The sequence below is a fragment of the Mucor mucedo genome, assembly GCF_025094135.1.
Source record: "Mucor mucedo strain NRRL 3635 chromosome Unknown EV154scaffold_258, whole genome shotgun sequence".
NCBI classification, from domain to species: domain Eukaryota; kingdom Fungi; phylum Mucoromycota; class Mucoromycetes; order Mucorales; family Mucoraceae; genus Mucor; species Mucor mucedo.
Window position 1 is genome coordinate 26,376 of NW_026252542.1, and position 16,393 is coordinate 42,768.

At 36.0% G+C, this 16,393-nt stretch overlaps 5 protein-coding genes across 5 annotated transcripts; 2 read left to right on the forward strand and 3 right to left on the reverse strand.

Moving 5' to 3' along the window:
* Positions 1-453: 453 nt before the first annotated feature.
* EV154DRAFT_532713 (FAD dependent oxidoreductase) lies at positions 454-2,190 on the forward strand. The gene is made up of 5 exons (XM_051603933.1): positions 454-680; positions 743-870; positions 952-1,176; positions 1,241-1,356; positions 1,408-2,190. The coding sequence occupies exons 1-5, from the start codon at positions 476-478 to the stop codon at positions 2,171-2,173; spliced, it is 1,440 nt and encodes a 479-aa protein (XP_051450361.1). The 5' UTR covers positions 454-475; the 3' UTR covers positions 2,174-2,190.
* EV154DRAFT_532715 (uncharacterized protein) lies at positions 2,159-4,314 on the reverse strand. The gene is made up of 3 exons (XM_051603934.1): positions 4,000-4,314; positions 2,965-3,929; positions 2,159-2,843 (listed from the first exon to the last, which is right to left on the reverse strand). The coding sequence occupies exons 1-3, from the start codon at positions 4,230-4,232 to the stop codon at positions 2,254-2,256; spliced, it is 1,788 nt and encodes a 595-aa protein (XP_051450362.1). The 5' UTR covers positions 4,233-4,314; the 3' UTR covers positions 2,159-2,253.
* An 887-nt stretch (positions 4,315-5,201) lies between these two features.
* EV154DRAFT_583623 (uncharacterized protein) lies at positions 5,202-7,827 on the reverse strand (the record flags this gene model as incomplete). Its single annotated transcript, XM_051606713.1, has 6 exons — positions 5,202-5,668; positions 5,746-5,995; positions 6,098-6,128; positions 6,199-6,506; positions 6,548-6,716; positions 7,697-7,827. The coding sequence occupies 6 exons, from the start codon at positions 7,825-7,827 to the stop codon at positions 5,286-5,288; spliced, it is 1,272 nt and encodes a 423-aa protein (XP_051450363.1). The 3' UTR covers positions 5,202-5,285.
* Positions 7,828-8,942: 1,115 nt separating this feature from the next.
* Positions 8,943-9,512, reverse strand: EV154DRAFT_571983 (uncharacterized protein; the record flags this gene model as incomplete). Its single annotated transcript, XM_051606305.1, has 3 exons — positions 8,943-9,028; positions 9,080-9,212; positions 9,339-9,512. 3 exons carry the CDS (start codon positions 9,510-9,512, stop codon positions 8,943-8,945), a joined length of 393 nt encoding a protein of 130 aa, XP_051450364.1.
* A 3,632-nt stretch (positions 9,513-13,144) lies between these two features.
* On the forward strand, positions 13,145-13,960 carry EV154DRAFT_532727 (uncharacterized protein). Its single transcript, XM_051603935.1, has 2 exons — positions 13,145-13,810; positions 13,867-13,960. The coding sequence occupies exon 1, from the start codon at positions 13,410-13,412 to the stop codon at positions 13,620-13,622; it is 213 nt and encodes a 70-aa protein (XP_051450365.1). The 5' UTR covers positions 13,145-13,409; the 3' UTR covers positions 13,623-13,810; positions 13,867-13,960.
* Positions 13,961-16,393: the final 2,433 nt, after the last annotated feature.

The following is a 16,393-nucleotide window of genomic DNA, read 5'->3' on the forward strand; positions in this document are numbered from 1 at the left end:
ACACGTTATTACCAAAGAGCATACAAGTGTACAAAAAAAGAGTTTTAAAGAAGTTTGTATTTCACATACTAGGATTAGTGCTACCTTAGATGGTAGATAGGAATATATTCATCTCGATGTGGCTTACAACGGACTCTTTTAAACGACTGAGTTACCCACACCATCACACATACGTACCATATAAACCTTATGTGGGTATTGCTCATATTCCATGATGTGTATCATAGTTTGGGCTCAAAAATGATGCGTGAATATAAAAAAAGTAAAGTCTTACCAGCTAATTTCAAGAACACGATCAATAATCGGAAATTGTATTTAGGTAAGGATGGCGGCGGTGGTGCGCGCACACACATACACACACACGCGCGCGAGCATAATTACCCGCCTCTTTCCATGCTATAAAAAGAGACTTGTTGCACCTGAGCCCCCTTTTTTCTTCTTCTTTTCTTTACCTATCAACTTAAAAAAAAAAAAGATGCTTGCACGTAAATTAATCTTTTCGCGACAATTGTCTACTTCTTTACCTCGGTTCCAAGTCAAACTCTTTGACAAGTTACCTGGAGAAGGTAGACAAGTGAGTAAGGGAGTACAAGACTTGTTAGGTCCCTTAAGAGCCGAAAACTTCAGTAACGCAGATCCTTCTAAGACCGTGGGATATGATCATTTTGACGTGGCCATTGGTAATATATATTCACATACGATATATTTTTGTTATTTAACACTTCTTCTTTAAAAAAACAAGTCGGTGGTGGTATTGTTGGTTTAGCTACCGCAAGAGAAATTCTGAAACGTCATCCCCACTTAAAACTCACTGTGCTTGAAAAAGAAGCCGATGTTGCTGGTCAACAAACGGGTCATAACTCTGGTGTCGTAAAGTCTTAAAATATACCCATATTTAGTATTTTTAAAAATACGAATCTAATTTCTTTTTTTAAATCGGCGTTTTATTAGATTCATGCTGGTTTGTATTATGAACCTGGCTCTCAAATGGCTCATACCTGTGTCAGAGGCGCTGATTTGATGTATCAATACTGTGAGGACAACAACTTACCCGTAGAACGTTGTGGAAAATTAGTCGTTGCATGTAATGAGAAGGAACACGCTCAAGTCGAGAAATTGTATCGTCAAGGTACTGCCAATGGCGTCAAGGGGTTGAAAATTATCAACAGCGACGAGGTAAGTTTATTGTGAATGAGAGAGAAAGAGGTTATATGTTTAACCACCAAGGTGTGATTTATAGATAACGGAATTAGAGCCCAATGTCAAGGCTTATAGCGCCCTTTTATCTCCCAACACGGGTATTGTCAATTATTGGTTAGTTAGTCAATGTATCGCAAAAGAATTGAGAAAAAGCGGGTAAATATTGTTTAAATCAGGGTAAAAATAAAAAGTTCTAACTTTATTTAGTCGAGTTGACATCAAGACATCATTCGAAGCCAAAAAATTTGAAAAGACGTCTGATAACAAAGTACGTATTTCCGGTAGCGAAAAAATCATGGATGGACCCCAGTTACAAGTGACAGCCAAACATGTGATTACATGCGGTGGTTTATACTCGGATCGTTTGGCGGGATTGACAGGTGGCAATGATAAGAAGCATCGTATTGTGAGTTTCAGAGGTACTTATTACCAATTGAAGCCAGAGTATCGTACCTTGGTGAAACGTAATATCTATCCCGTGCCCAGTGGAGGAGGTATTCCTGTTGGAGTTCATTTTACACCCACTGTAGATGTACGTCGCGGTCATCAAACCATTGTAGGTCCCGGTGCTTGTATCACTTTCTCCCGCGAAGGCTATCGCTTCTTTGATATCAAGATCCGCGATGTCTGGGATAACGTCATGAATAGCGCATTCTGGGCTTTTGCCTTGAAAAATTTCAATTTGTCCATGGGGGAGTTGTACCGGGATTTAAACAAGAATGCCTTCTTGCGAAGCGGACAAAAATTTGTTCCCGGATTGACGGGTGAAATGGTCGAGCCTAGTTTTGCTGGTGTCATGGCACAGGTCTTTGAAAAGGGAGGTGTAGCAGCAGGAGACTTTATTGTGGAACGTAAAGTGATGGATGGATTGATTTTAAATGTTCGAAATGCACCTAGTCCAGCCTGTACGGCTTCTCTTGCTATTGGAGAAATGATCACTGATACTGCTGAGCAGGACTTTAATTGGAAATAAACTCTTTTTATTCTTTATTATTGCTATTATTATTATGATGATGATAATGGGTGGGAGAGGTGGGGGTATTCTTTTTTTCTTTAGACGGGTGTAGTTGAATCATGAGGTGTATTGGGTCTTCTTAGCCTTTCCATAAAGCCAATCACTCGAGCCATATCCAAATCGGGCGGATCACTCTCAATTGCCAGCGTCAATGGACCAATTAATGAGTCCACTTTCTCTATCGGTAAATTACAGCTGGCCGCAATTAATCTTCTATACTCCATTTCCTTTTGTTTAGATTTCGTAGTGGATACTTCTAACTCCAGCTTTAATTTATCAATGGACTTTGTACTAGATTCTATCTGAGATTGTAACATTTTTACACGTTTTTCTAATTTGCGTTCTTTACTAGATTTCATTTCCTCCTCTGAGTTTTCTTCCTTGACAACCACATGATGATCACCAATGACCAAGTCATCACAGAGGACTTTTCGTAATTCAAGTTCGTGAATCCTCTTTTGTGCTTCGGCTAGTTGCATGGAGACGGGTAATTCAAGTCGACGTTGCGCTTCATTTAGTTGATATCTAAGCATATTCATTTCTTTTTTTGTCTGAAATGATTCTATATCGCGTTGTCTTAATTGTTCCTGATACCCTTCCTCCATTTCCATCATTTGGCTATGTAAAGCTTTTCAATTATATATGTATATGTATTTTCTTTTCTTTTTTTTCTTGTTTTTTTCCTTCCCTAGCCAGTTCCCCTTTCGCATACACAAAATAATAATAATAAAAAAATCCCTTCAACTTACAAGCAATAATATCAGGTGTTTTTGAACTTTGTTTGTAATCAACAGGAACAAACTCGGCCGATTGATCAGGTTCCAAGTTTGATAATAAAGGATCAGAAGCACCTTGTTTTGTCAAAAATTCCGCAATATCGGATGATCCAGCACGTAAAGCAATGGCTAAAGCCGTCTCACCATAAAACCTGTCTTGAATGTTCAACATATTTTTTAGCACAATTTTCTTGGGTGCGGTCTTGAACAATCGTTTCATGTAATATATAGCTGCATCGGCATAACCATCCACATCGGCAGTCAAAGCAATATGATGCAATATGGTTCTTCCCTTGCGATCAAAAACTGTAATGGCATCAGACATCAATTCAACCATGTGAGCAAAACACTTGTTTTCGTAACAACAGGTGATCATGGCGGCTCGCATTAAGGGCGTTTCGCCTTCAAGATTGATGCTGCAGACATTCGCACCGTTAGAGATTAAAAGGTCGACAATTTTGGTACGGCCAAGGGCTGCAGCCCAATGTAAAGCTGTGTGACCTTGTTCATCAATCACAAGGTCGATATTGATATCGTTGGTGAGTAAAGTGGAGGCAAGTGCAGTGGGTGTGTCATCCGGATTGTCGGATAAAAAGATGTTCATGAGGAGATTACGGTGGTGTTCATCAAAAGAATCTTCGGACGTTGTGTCTAGTGCAGAAGATTTCATCTTTTTACGACCTTGTTGTTGAGGTGATGTAGTGGGTTGTAGTAATGGTCGCTTTTGGGAAGGGATGGCAGAGGAAGGTTCGTCAAGAGGTGAATGTGGCGGTGGTGGTGATTGGTTGTCAAGAAGTTTGGCTTCGAGTTGAACTTGTTCCTTGGTGGGTATTTCTTCATGGCTCTTGATGGAATCGGGATCAAACGTGAGCAATGGCATCATTTTATCAAGTACTTCATATTTCTCTGCTAATTCTTTTCCTTTGTCGAATGGAATCCTACAGGAAAAAGAGACAAGCTGTTTCAATAAATGTGCTTTAAAGATTGGCAACATTTAATTTTTTTTACCAGGTGCCTTGGTATTTGCCATAACCACCTTGTACCTTTTCATGTTCACCCGTAAGTACTTCACGTTCTAATATTTTTGACCTTCTGGTTTTTTCGAATCCGGCTACTTTTAATATTTGGGTAGCATTCAAGTAGGAATCGGAGCCTCGTACCATGGTAGCGATACCATGAATCATTGTCTCATACACTTGCACACCAGAGTATGTGGCCGAGTAAATTTTTCCTGCTGACATTAATGAAAATATAGAAAATAGAGAGCAGCAGAAAAAAAAAAAAATTTAAGAATTGGCGTCGCGTCTAAATTGTGCAATTTTACGCGCATCATTTTTTGCTGCCCGGTCAAATAAACTTCCGAGCCGGCATTATTATTTTATTCAGTTCTTTTCGCGCACCATGAGTACGCGACCGTGATTTTGAGTGCCAACAATTTTATTACACTACTAATCTTTATGATTATGTCAATAAATTTATAGATTATGAAATGTCGTCTTTCCTACCAGTAAATATTGTATAGAATGTCCTCCAGTGAATGTTCAAATAATAATATTTAAGTGCTGTCCCCATATTACTTGGTATAATCTTTTACAGAATCTATATTAAGAATTTGTGAAAATAAGATATGACATACAATAAAGATAAACGTACAAAATTAACTAGGACTTATTATTAAACATAAATTAGGGTCTAGTTTGCATGGAGATCAAAATTTAAAGTAAAAACCAAAAGTGATACCGTTAGAATTTTGATACGACTTTATCTAGACTGAAAAAACATAAAAATTAAAAATGGTTCTGATGGTCTATATAAATAACTGAAATAGTCGATTAACACAAGATAAATACGAGACAGAAAAAAGATGAACTTAATTAAAATGGGATGAAACCTGATATTTATACCAGGCTCGGAACTTCAAATAAAAAATTCTAAATGTTTGTGTATTATGCTTTAACTACACGCCTAGAGTAAACAATACCATTTATGATATATTGGGGGGTCAAATAAACATATAAACATCGGGTACCATTGGCCCAGAGTTTTTTCCCGTCAAAAATAAAATATTGGACGATGTTTTTGTGTTTATTGTTTGTCCCCCCCCCCCCCCCTCCGCCTATTGATTTTGTACCCCTAGAGCACCTCCACCCCCAACAAAAATTAGTCGCCGTTTTTACATCCACACTCCCCCATTTCGCATTGACATGGATGAAAACAATAAATTTTCCACTTAATTGAAAAGATACAGGTATTACTTGAGTATTTATAAAGAAGAATTAGTGAATAATTTTATCCTATCTACAAGTTGTATTATGAAGCCACCATAAAGTTCCAAAATGGGACTTATTGACGACGGAAAACTGTTGGTTATTTCTGATCTGTGCATCTATAGGCATTTGTGACATATCAAAAACATGTAAAACCTCATAGTCTTCGGAGCTCGTATCTTCGATTAAAAAATCTTGGGATGGCAGTCTACGGGTTACAAAGTTTCCGGCCAGATCAGTTGCGCATGTGCTGAAAATGCTTACCAAACCAAGATGCTCATCTTTTATCGGCACAAATTCAAAAGCTTCAACGAAATAGTAGCCGTTTGCTTTTTGTGAAATCCTTCCAAGAGTTTGACCATTTGTTGGGCTGTTCATGTTTCTGAATAGAGCAGCGAGACCAACGTCAGCTTATTATTACTGTTATTATTGTTTAACAAGTCAAGCTCGCTTTGAAAAAGCATTGGATTGTAAGACAAAAGAACACCTTCACTGCACATTTCATACATTGGTGCCGAAGAATCTCTTATAAATGATCCACCTTGGCACATATGGCGTAGCATATATTCTTCCGAAAATCTTAATACTACATCTCTTGGACCATTATGGCGATTAGTATGGTATAGTAGCTCTCGCATAAACTTGTGTTGCTGTTCATAATGTCCAGCCTCAGTGTGAGGACCACCAGCAAATATTTCTACATCGTCTGATAAATGGACTAGGAAGTGTGCTTTAGTCTGTTACATAATGATGAGAACCTTATTTTTGCTAGGGGAGTTTGTCCAGAATTTGCTGATCTACCGTGTGAATTTTGTATTGATGTATGCTGAAGATTATACATAGCCGCTATTGTTTCTGCTACTAAAACGACTAACATATTTTTATATTGTTCGAAATTATCAATTTTTCCATGTATATGAGAGACGAAAGTGATGCTAACGTGTTGAAGCAATTGAAAATTGATTCGAAAACTGTTTGGTTAAGATATGATCTGGCATTATCCAGACGAGATTGTTGAAGCAACGAAGGAAGTAGCTGTACCATGATCTTGTAGTCTCTACCGACAAATGAGCGAAAGTTTGTCAATGATGATGTCAAGTTACGGTTGAAAGCTTTTGAGTTGTAATTGCGGAATAGATCTGTCAATGACTCGATATGATTATTATCCATACAGTTATCATACACAATTATAAAACAATATTTTGTCATTCCCAGTAACAACGTGTGAAGTATCTCGACAGGTAGGTCCTTTGAAAGATCGATGGCATCCAATTTTAAAAAATGCTCACCGCCAGTAAACTTAAATCCAAGTTTGCTCTAATCGCTTTCAAATGCAATCCTTCCCCGAGGACGTCCCTGTTTGGAAGAAAAACCGGCTCCGGTCTTTGTTGATATTGCAAAGTCGCAAAGTCTTTATAGTCTTGGAGTGTACGAGAAGGTGCAGAAAAACCAGATGCACTATAATGCTGTCGTATTTGGGTACGATTCACTTAAGAATAATTAAGCAAATCGTTTAAAATAAATAAACTATGAAATTAAAACAACCTTTGATGTTGCATATCAGCATACGCTTGTATACTGCTATACAACTTCTCCTACTTCGAGTACATACTTCTATATAAAAGATTGCATGATTGGCCTAAATACGATATACGAATGACAGTTGGATACAGAAAGCTATACCGCTGAGTTACGATATCACCGATCGAGAAGAGAATCTTCTCAGATCAAATCAAGAATTATAAGAAAGAAAAACTTAATATTAATAGTTCTCTCAATGGCGTAGCTACCCATAGAGAGAATAGAACAGCTATTAGTATAAATGGCTCATTTACCTATATGTTGATATAATTATACTGCCTATAAAGAGTATGAAGAAATAGTGTACGAATTAATGGATACCTAGCTTCTACAACCAAATATAAAAATATCGATAATACATTTTATATTTGGGATCGTATTTTATTCATTACAAAGATAATGAATAAATGATCAACTATTATGTTCTATTGCCAATTACACTTGACAAACAAGTATGCATCTTTTACAGTAACCGTTGCATGATCTGATAAATAAGTGTCTCGTAATACTAAAGATTTATTAGAATACTCATGCTCCCGATCCACTGATATGGGACAACGTTAACTGGAAACGACTCTAGCGAGTAGTATCCATTTAACCCAAGGCGGGAAACAAAGTATAGATCTATTCCAAAACCAGAAAGGTTGACTCATCATTAAATCTCAGGAGAGTTGTGCAATATAAAAAGGATCAATTATTTCATAGCAGCAGAGTTCTTTTAGTCTATTTTTACCTCTAATAAAAATATATTTTTATCTCATTACTTTTCTATGTACTATTTTGTCAAATACCACAAATGCAATGATAGTGGTTGTCCATTAGCATCCACAGGTTTTGATGGGTCCGACTGCCAGTACCAGAATTGACAAGGGTGGGTGGCCCTAGATCCTTTGTGAAGAGCAATTTCGGCCTGACGTACATTATCACCACGGATAAATAAAACTGGAGAAATTACGATAACATTCTGCTTGAATTGGGAATCGTACATAACTATCCCCTTTTCCAAGTTGTACAAATCATTCGTCAAGGGTTCTATCATTTCCATTGCCGTTATTTTATGATTACTTGTACAAATAAAAAAATGGTTTTCGTATTCATTGCTTATTTTTAAAGGAAGTGCCGATATGTTCATGGTCTAAGTATCAAAAAAACAATCCCATTTCTTGGATCTATTTCCACTGGTATTGTCAGAGAACAAAAATATTGGGACAATTCGAACTTTCATATATCTCCTTGATGAATGGTCAATTGGAACTTTATCGCGTTTGGAAAGGCAGTAGTTGATAAATTCTTGATGGAACCCATTTAATTATCTTGAGTGGGTTCGTACAACCTGATCAGTGTTGCTGACGATATTCATCGATGCGAGTAGATACATGTCAATTAGTTCCAAAAGAGATAAGACGAATGAAACATTTGATATAGACATGGCATTCTTTTCCGAAGTAAGTATAGCCAAAAAGGTGTTATGATCAAGCTCTATGGCATATGCTTCAATAAAAATTTCCCCTTCGAAGGGAAAGATGTGGTGTTTTGGATAATAAAAAATTCAGACAGAAAGGAAATAAAACAAAAGTCAGAATACTTTGAGACTGTTGATATGTTTTATTTAGTTAAAAGAGAATTAGGGATTATCAAGGTCAAAGAAGAAAGGATATATATAAGATGCCTGAATTTAAATTATAAAATTATTGCATAATGGAAGTACACTATTTTAGTGCAGTGTCTTCTTGTACTATTTTAGTTAAAGACGTGTAGAGACTAAAGAAGTGTATTTTCTTATCAAGTATGGATGCTGAGATATTTATATTTTAGTGTAGAATGTATGATGTAAGTGTATCTGATGTTATTTTTATGTTGATGATTTTATTAGAAGTAAGCCAGATCATCACAAAAGAATTTTAAAATAATATGTGTTAATCCAGAAGAGTTAATCACTACATCCCCTAACCAAAAATCATTTGAATTTCTGCTCACTTCTTTTGGAACCATGGGGGACTGGAATAATGGGCATTCCTTCCATTTGAGGCCTTGATTGAGTGTGGTTCTCTTGTTTAGGGAAAAATCCGGCATTGAATTCAAATTAGAGACCTTAGTAGGGTTCTACATTAACAAACGCAGATAATTCGATGGTTTGATATACGTCGGATCGACGGTCGAACCATCACCCTTGGGAACAGCAAAAGTATCTATTTCAAGACGGGTGAACGTTCGTCTTTAGGAATGACTTTTGCAGATACGATTGTCAGATGGTACGTTTTTGATAGTATCAAATCCTTGCGGTTGATTCTGGATTACGTCTCTTTCGTTATGCGATGTTTCGATAAGAAATCGAATCAAACGTAATGTTTTTTGATGATTCTTTGCGAAAATCTGTCTTGAGAGCCTTTGGAAAACATTAAGAATTTGAGTTCCATTTCATTTTTGAATAGATAAAATGGATTGGCATGAAAGGTTGAAGTATGAAGTATGAGCTGGTTCTTCATGTGGTTGACTAACGCTGTCTACCAGAACCTTTTCGTCAAAAATATCATAATTGTCGTGATTGTCATTATCATCAAAATAACTAGACCCATCTTCTACTTCGACCATGTCGTTAGAAGATTCGACAGCGGGAGCATCATTTGTCATATCATAATCATCAGTGTCTGTGTCACAAATGGATATTAACATATATAAATTTTAAAGCCACAACAAAAATCCTACTGCCAAAGGCGTGAGTTATGTGCTAATTCTAAATGGCGATTCGCATTCGATGGATTGGAGAAATATTTCTTGCCAAAGAGGCACTGTGTTGAAGGTTCGTTTACGCGGAAAAATGAGAACTAGGAGGACATTTTTGCGATTACAAATCGAAACAAATAATTGAAAAAAGGAAATAGATGCAAGTTATTTATTTGTTGAATGTGAATTTATTTTACTCCCCTTTTTCTTTCACGTATTGATTTTTAAAAGTTTCTCTTTGGTATGTACCGTTGTCTATTGGTGTTGCTAAGTAAAAAAGTCTTAAAACAGAGCAGACGATAATGATATTAAAAGCTCGATAGGATTATTTTAGAAGCTACTCTGTACTTTTATTGAAAATCAACTTTTTGTAAGCCTTTATAAATGATCATTACATGGCTATTTACTTTATTAACATGTACTTTATAATTAACTTATTCGCTCAGGATATACCGAAAGGAAGAAAGGTAGATCTTATTACTCTTTAATTTATACATTTGTTCTTTAACACAGTTTTTTTATTTCTTAAAATATGGTTAGGTTACATTAATCATAACTTAAGGTATATCAGGTTTTCATCTTAAAGTTTGATATTTTTTCTGATGGCTATCTTTCTAAAACAGACTTATATCAGTATCTGTTTTTTCCCGTTGCATTACTATCACTCTTCTTTATGGCTTATTTCATAAATCATTATAATACAAGTCTCATACAATAAGAACTGGTTTTCTGACGTAAATATAGCATGTGAACGTATATGTATAAGAATTTCTCCGATGCGTATTACAGAAAGCCTCCCCCAAAAACCCCCAATCATAGACCCCCAGCCCCCCAAATCGCTTTGCCCCCACAATCCAAAAAAGTCGATTTTTTGATCCCCCGTTCGTAAACAAATAACATAAACAAAGCTGCAGAAAAATACACTGGATGTGTACGCATTTGTATACTCAAAAAAAAATGGAGGGGGGGGGGATAAAATTAGCAACACGCTTTTAAGATTTGTTCAACGACCACCGCATATTTACGAAAATTTGGTTGCGCTTAACAGCTTTTATTTTCTTTCTGTCATTAAAACCAATTCGTGTGTTCAAAGGGTACACTGCAATAATTTAAATCCATTTCCTGATTTTGAAGGGAACATTACCAGCTTACTGTGCTTCCACCTGCTTTTTTGAAGTTAGATTGCCCAGAAAAAAAAACTTGATTGGACCTACTTTTTATAAATTGAATGGCCAAACGTATGGTAGAACCAATGTTTTAAAAATCATTTATTACTGGCTCTAGTAACCAAACATTGGTAGGATGCTGGATAAAGTTTTGTGGATGTTCGATAGAATTAGCATTGCAATATGGGTTATCAAATTCGTCTGTTTGACGATCAATTCCTAAAAAGGCATGGCTTAACCCGATTTTGGTTACAGACATCTTTTTACTTTTTCACATTCTGATTAATGACGTTTGCAGCTTTGGTCGTTTCAAAAGGTTCCACGAGCTTTTCTTGAGAAAAAGGAAATAGCAAAATTGCTCTTGGTCCGTGTAGTAGTTGTTAACCGTTGGGTGTTTTTTTCCTAGAGTCTGTCTGTCAAATGCCTTGGGTTCATCTTTTAGAGATTACGTTTTTATTTTCTATCTAATTCTACGTTGTCATACGAAATGAAGGTTCTACCATAACAGTATATGTTTTTTCTCTAGATGAATCTACGCTCTACCTCTACCACCTTCTTAAAACTATCCTCATCAAATAAATAGATTTTACAAAAAAATTGGAAAAGCTGGTTGTACTATTTGTAGAAAGCAGGTGACGTTTTTCAAAAATTGGGGGAAAAATATTTTTTAAGGCAATCTAACTTCCAATAACAACGTAATTTTCTTCATTTAGTGTGCGAAGGTGTTCCCTTGGAATCCAAAAGCCAACGTGGGTTTTGATGATGGCAAAACCCTTGGGGAACTGAGTTTTAATTTAAAGAAGGTAACAAAAGATTGTACGCCCAACCAGTTTCACGTAAATTAGAAGGGGCGTTACCTGAGCTTGTTGACAATTTTATACCCCTCCACTTTTTTTATGTGTGTACGCAAAAGCGTTATGGGTATATGATGTTTACAATTAGGATCCACTAATTGCGCTTTTAGCACACGCATCTTTTTTATGACTATCTGTATGAATTTGAAGTCCTCATTTCTTTCTTTAAAACGAATTCATTATTGATGTGGAACCGTACATCGCACACCTGAAACACAACATATAACAAAACACAAAAGACACAAAAAAAGACGCAGGTACAGCCATTTTTAAATTTCTGAGAATACAACTGCGATAGAACTTTGAACGGAAAATCCGCCAAGACTTTTGTTCAGGAACAGCCAAAGTACGCTTAATCATAGCCTAAGACGTGTTTTCGTGGCTGTGTCTAAAAGCTGCATAATAATCAAACATTTTTGAGTGGCTCAGTATACACCGTTTGAGGTATACCATATACAACACTTTCTCTTATATATTACCTGCCGGATCGTGTAGGATATTCACTGTTGAGATAAGTCATTTAAAAGTAATTTTTATCCCATAAATCTCGTCGCCAAACGTTTCACTTTTGGGTTTGTGATCCTTTTTATATTCTGCTCAGTACGCTATTAAGAAGTAAGACGCAAGTTTTTTATTTGTTGCCATTACTACCCAAAAGATTATTTTTCTTAAAGCCTTTTCAAACGTTCATTCTCGATAGGTTGAGTTTAGGAAGAGAAAATCCCTATTTTCGGCGGTTTTTATTTGTTGTAATAGGTGCAATTACATTTGAAAATGTTCGTTTGACCTTGATGATTAATGTCTCAATGTCGGTTTGGGGATAAAGATTTAAAGAGATTGGTAATACACTCTTTGGTAGCATTTGTTTGTAATGATAGCTAAGGAGCGGACACTTTCAAAAGTTTCAGGTCAATATTTATTTGTTTATTTTTACATGGCTTAAGGCGCATAAGGGACAATCACTACAGCATGTGATCTCCTAGGCAAAGCCAAAAAAGTATCGAATCTTAAGCTGTGACTATGGAAAAATATCTAACCGGAGGTAGACCGTAAAATATGCCCGGTGTTTACTTTGGGAAAGATTTTTTTTCTTAGTAAAATAAGGATAAGAACATCAATCAAAATGGCCTTAAAGGCTATTTTCGTTGGCTGGAGTTTTTAAAAGAGACTTGGTGTGCTCATTATAGAACGTGTATGGAAAGCTTCAAAACGTTGACATTATCATTATTTGGTTATTGATAAAAAAGAATTGTGTAAAAGGAAATAAATCTACAAAACACGAAGATAATTACCGTATCGCAAATCCTTGTGAATGTGATTTCAAATACCCTGTCCTTTTCACCGAAGGGCTAACTAACTTCCTGTCACAATAACTTGTATATATAACAGCAACTGCTATTACCCAGATTCAATTATTAAATCTTTTAAAGTTACATTTGAAAGTTCCTCTCGTGTCGAACTCAGATTCAGTTAATCAAACAAATGAGAGAAAACAAAACAAACACATTCTTTGTTTTTTATATACTAATTTATTGCTGTTGTCATTTTTCTATGTTACACCCTCAACAAAATTACACGCTTTTATCCAACACTCCTTTTGCATTCTCTCCTGCGATTGCGAAGTACATTCACCGTAGACGTACATCTTTTTTTTCCTTCGTACCGCCATTACTTTTATAACACGTGATTTTCCTATTTCGTATCATCCTCGTATCATCAAGTCGAAATATACCTCTATTTGTTTCCATATCACACTCATATCTACTAAATACTATTCTGTATGCATTGTAATCTTTTGCCCTCTCGTGTTCTACATCCCCTCTCGTATGAACCCGCTACTGTTTGTTGCATTTGCTGTATGTTTGATCTCACCAATATGTTTTGACGGTGAATTCTCCTGGTCTCCTTTGGTGGTTAGACCTATTTTACTGCTTGTTGTGAATAAATACGTTGTAAAAGGGATATCGACATTGAATTCTTTCATGATCCTCAATAATTATTCATCTTCTTCTTCTGCATCGTCTAGAGACATCCTATAACAATGGCTTACAATTCCAAATTGTCCTTTACGATCCTTTACCAAAAGGTGATGGTATCTATCATGATAATGTGTTGTCGATATGTTGCAGTTCCAACTTTTCTGATCTCAAGGTCAAGTAGCCAAACGTAAATCCAAGTAAAGGACAAATACCTTACAAACGGTGGAAAATGTTTTAGCTTTGAGAACCTAAAACCGAAATTAGAACAGAAAGGATTGTGAACCCCCCATGCAAGCATGTTTACCTGTTAAACCTGGCTTCAAAGAGGTCATGACAGTGGAGTTCTTCCTACAATGTTTCTTCTGAGAATGTGGGAAAAAAAATTTTTGTAGGGAAAGGCAGCGCAGCTGTCTGAGAATGTGAGAAAATGAAAGACATTCGTTTTTTTTTTTTGCTGGCAGTTAAATAGACAAGTCACAAAAGGACATCAGGCAGTCTTCAAATAATATTTTCCGCTTTTGCAAAACCATTGTAATACGCAGAAATGGCGAGCATAGAAAGACTTGGTGGCGTTAAGACAATTGACTGTCTACCCTAAAGGCGAAAACTGTTAACTTACGCCAACGTTGTTCTGAACAAGATCTGGCATACTCTCTTGCGATGATGGTCATTCCTTAGCTATTTTTTTAGTTCAGTGTACAAAAATAGAAAGAAACGCAGTGTTTAAATTTCAACCCCTGGCAATCCTTATGCTGTGTCCGATAAAGGCACTTGTTCGACGTTATGACCTGAAACCCCTTCATTTACACCTCATGTCGTATATTTTACCTCTTCCATGTTTGAAGAAGAAAATTTTGGAAACTGGTTTCTAATTATTCACCAAGAAGACATACGACAAGCTTAAATCCAACAAAAGGCAAACCATCACGCGAAATAAAATGCTCCAGTACCTTTTCCGTTTCTATGGATAAAGATGTTGACCAATAAACATGTGTTAAATGGACGTAATTTTTCCCTCTCTTTTAATTATTAAATTACTTCACCACGCATAATGGGCAGTGACCAAAAATCAGAGAAGGCATACATCGGCACTGGATAAACTGCTACAGCTTATTTACATAATCAAGGCACAGTAGGATTTAAAGGGGTTCAAATCAAATCAAGATGGAGTTCTTGTATAATGTTTGGTTGCAGCATCATCACGAACAAGAAAGTGTTATATGTGCACTTATTAAACATAATTTAAATTCCTTAAATCAAGATATATGGCGGTTTGTTTATCTCTTTGAAGATCATTTGTGACTATAAGTTTAAATCAACCGATGGATTAGGTACTATTTTGTCGTGATATACGAATAACAAAATTGGTTTACTCTTATTTTTGTGAATGGGGGAAATGAAATAATAAAGGGTTTTTGGTGGTGAAGTAGTGCATAAGAATCGTAAATTATTTAATATAAAAGAGCTACCAGAATGTTCGGCATCGGATAACGGCAAAAAGTGTCCTCTGTAAGCCAATTTACCTACAGCAAAAAAAAATATAATTGACGATGTTGGTAGTGCATTTTATTTGACACATATCTCCATTACCGAATACAGAGTTTGTGTGCATAAAGACTTCGGAAAAGTGATTGTCGTTACGTTTACTACATTTACATCGTCTACCCTGCTCTTCGAAAAGCAAGGTTCTTTGTTTTTTTTAGGATATAATCAGTCTGATTTTCAAGAGATAAACCAGGGTCTTCAAAGTCTTCACACCCTTTACGTTTATGACCATTGCATAAGCTTCCTCAAATAAAATTAAGTCGGGTCTTCTTGTTTTTTACAACCTCAGCAGCAGATATTCAGACCTTGTTTATATTCCAGTGCGCCTGTCTATAATTTATGTCTCCACTAGGCGTAACCCTGATAGATGGCTTTTCAGTGTTCCCACAATGAGGACTAGATGGGTTCTTGCTCCAGCATACAATAAACGGGGTGTAGTCCTTTTTTGGGCCCATGAGTATTTTTGTTGTTCCACTCTCCGTAAAGCTTGAGACAAATTGTGAACCACAAATCATATTCAGTTATTTAGCAATCGGCTACATCTTACGTGTTAATATAGTTTGGCATTTCTTAAGGAATGTAATTTTCTGTTATAACAATGTTTTGACCTGACATTGTGTGTTGTTAGTGTACTGGGTTCAGGCAAAGAAAGAAAAAAAAAACCGAAAGTGGGCAAAAAAAAAAAAAAAAAAAAAAAACCCCCCCCCCGATAGTGCACTTAGCACATCACTGTCATTTTAGTCAACCGAGAAACGGATAGTGCTCTTAGTCAGTAAAGACCGCGGAGTAAGTAGCCGACCGATTCAGGCTTTGTCTAATTCCCAAGACAAAACGTGACCGAAATTTGACCTCCACTTCGTTGCGGTAATTTCGACCTCCGTTTTGCATCGGGAATTAACCATTTTTTTTTTGTACTTACTTTTAGTGCTCTATCTGGACTTAAAAACTGTTCTGTTTTATAATATTAATTATACTTCTTATAAATACTTCCAATTAAATTCATAGCATTTATTTTATAGACAGAATTGATTCGATATGACCCTTTAAATAATAAAATGATGACGTATTTTTATTTATAAGGAAATTATTTCCCCCCTCTATTTTGTACTAATAAACCAGAAAACGGGTTGGATGTTATTTTGGTTTTTATCTTCTTACAGCCTCTTTGTACTGGATAAGTGTACTATCGTTGTATTGTCAACATCTGCAATTATGATAGTATGAATACCCACTTTTATTTGGTTAATAATGCCTTGTAAGTTTGATTTATTTTTTACAAATCTTCA

Coding starts and splice junctions, on each gene's coding strand:
- EV154DRAFT_532713 (XM_051603933.1), top strand. CDS start 476: ATGCTTGCACGTAAATTAATCTTTTCGCGACAATTGTCTACTTCTTTA. Junction 871..951: donor CGGGTCATAACTCTGGTGTC/GTAAAGTCTTAA, acceptor GCGTTTTATTAG/ATTCATGCTGGTTTGTATTA. Junction 1,177..1,240: donor AAATTATCAACAGCGACGAG/GTAAGTTTATTG, acceptor TGTGATTTATAG/ATAACGGAATTAGAGCCCAA.
- EV154DRAFT_532715 (XM_051603934.1), bottom strand. CDS start 4,232: ATGTCAGCAGGAAAAATTTACTCGGCCACATACTCTGGTGTGCAAGTG. Junction 3,930..3,999: donor GGCAAATACCAAGGCACCTG/GTAAAAAAAATT, acceptor TTTTTCCTGTAG/GATTCCATTCGACAAAGGAA. Junction 2,844..2,964: donor AACACCTGATATTATTGCTT/GTAAGTTGAAGG, acceptor ATAATTGAAAAG/CTTTACATAGCCAAATGATG.
- EV154DRAFT_532727 (XM_051603935.1), top strand. CDS start 13,410: ATGAACCCGCTACTGTTTGTTGCATTTGCTGTATGTTTGATCTCACCA.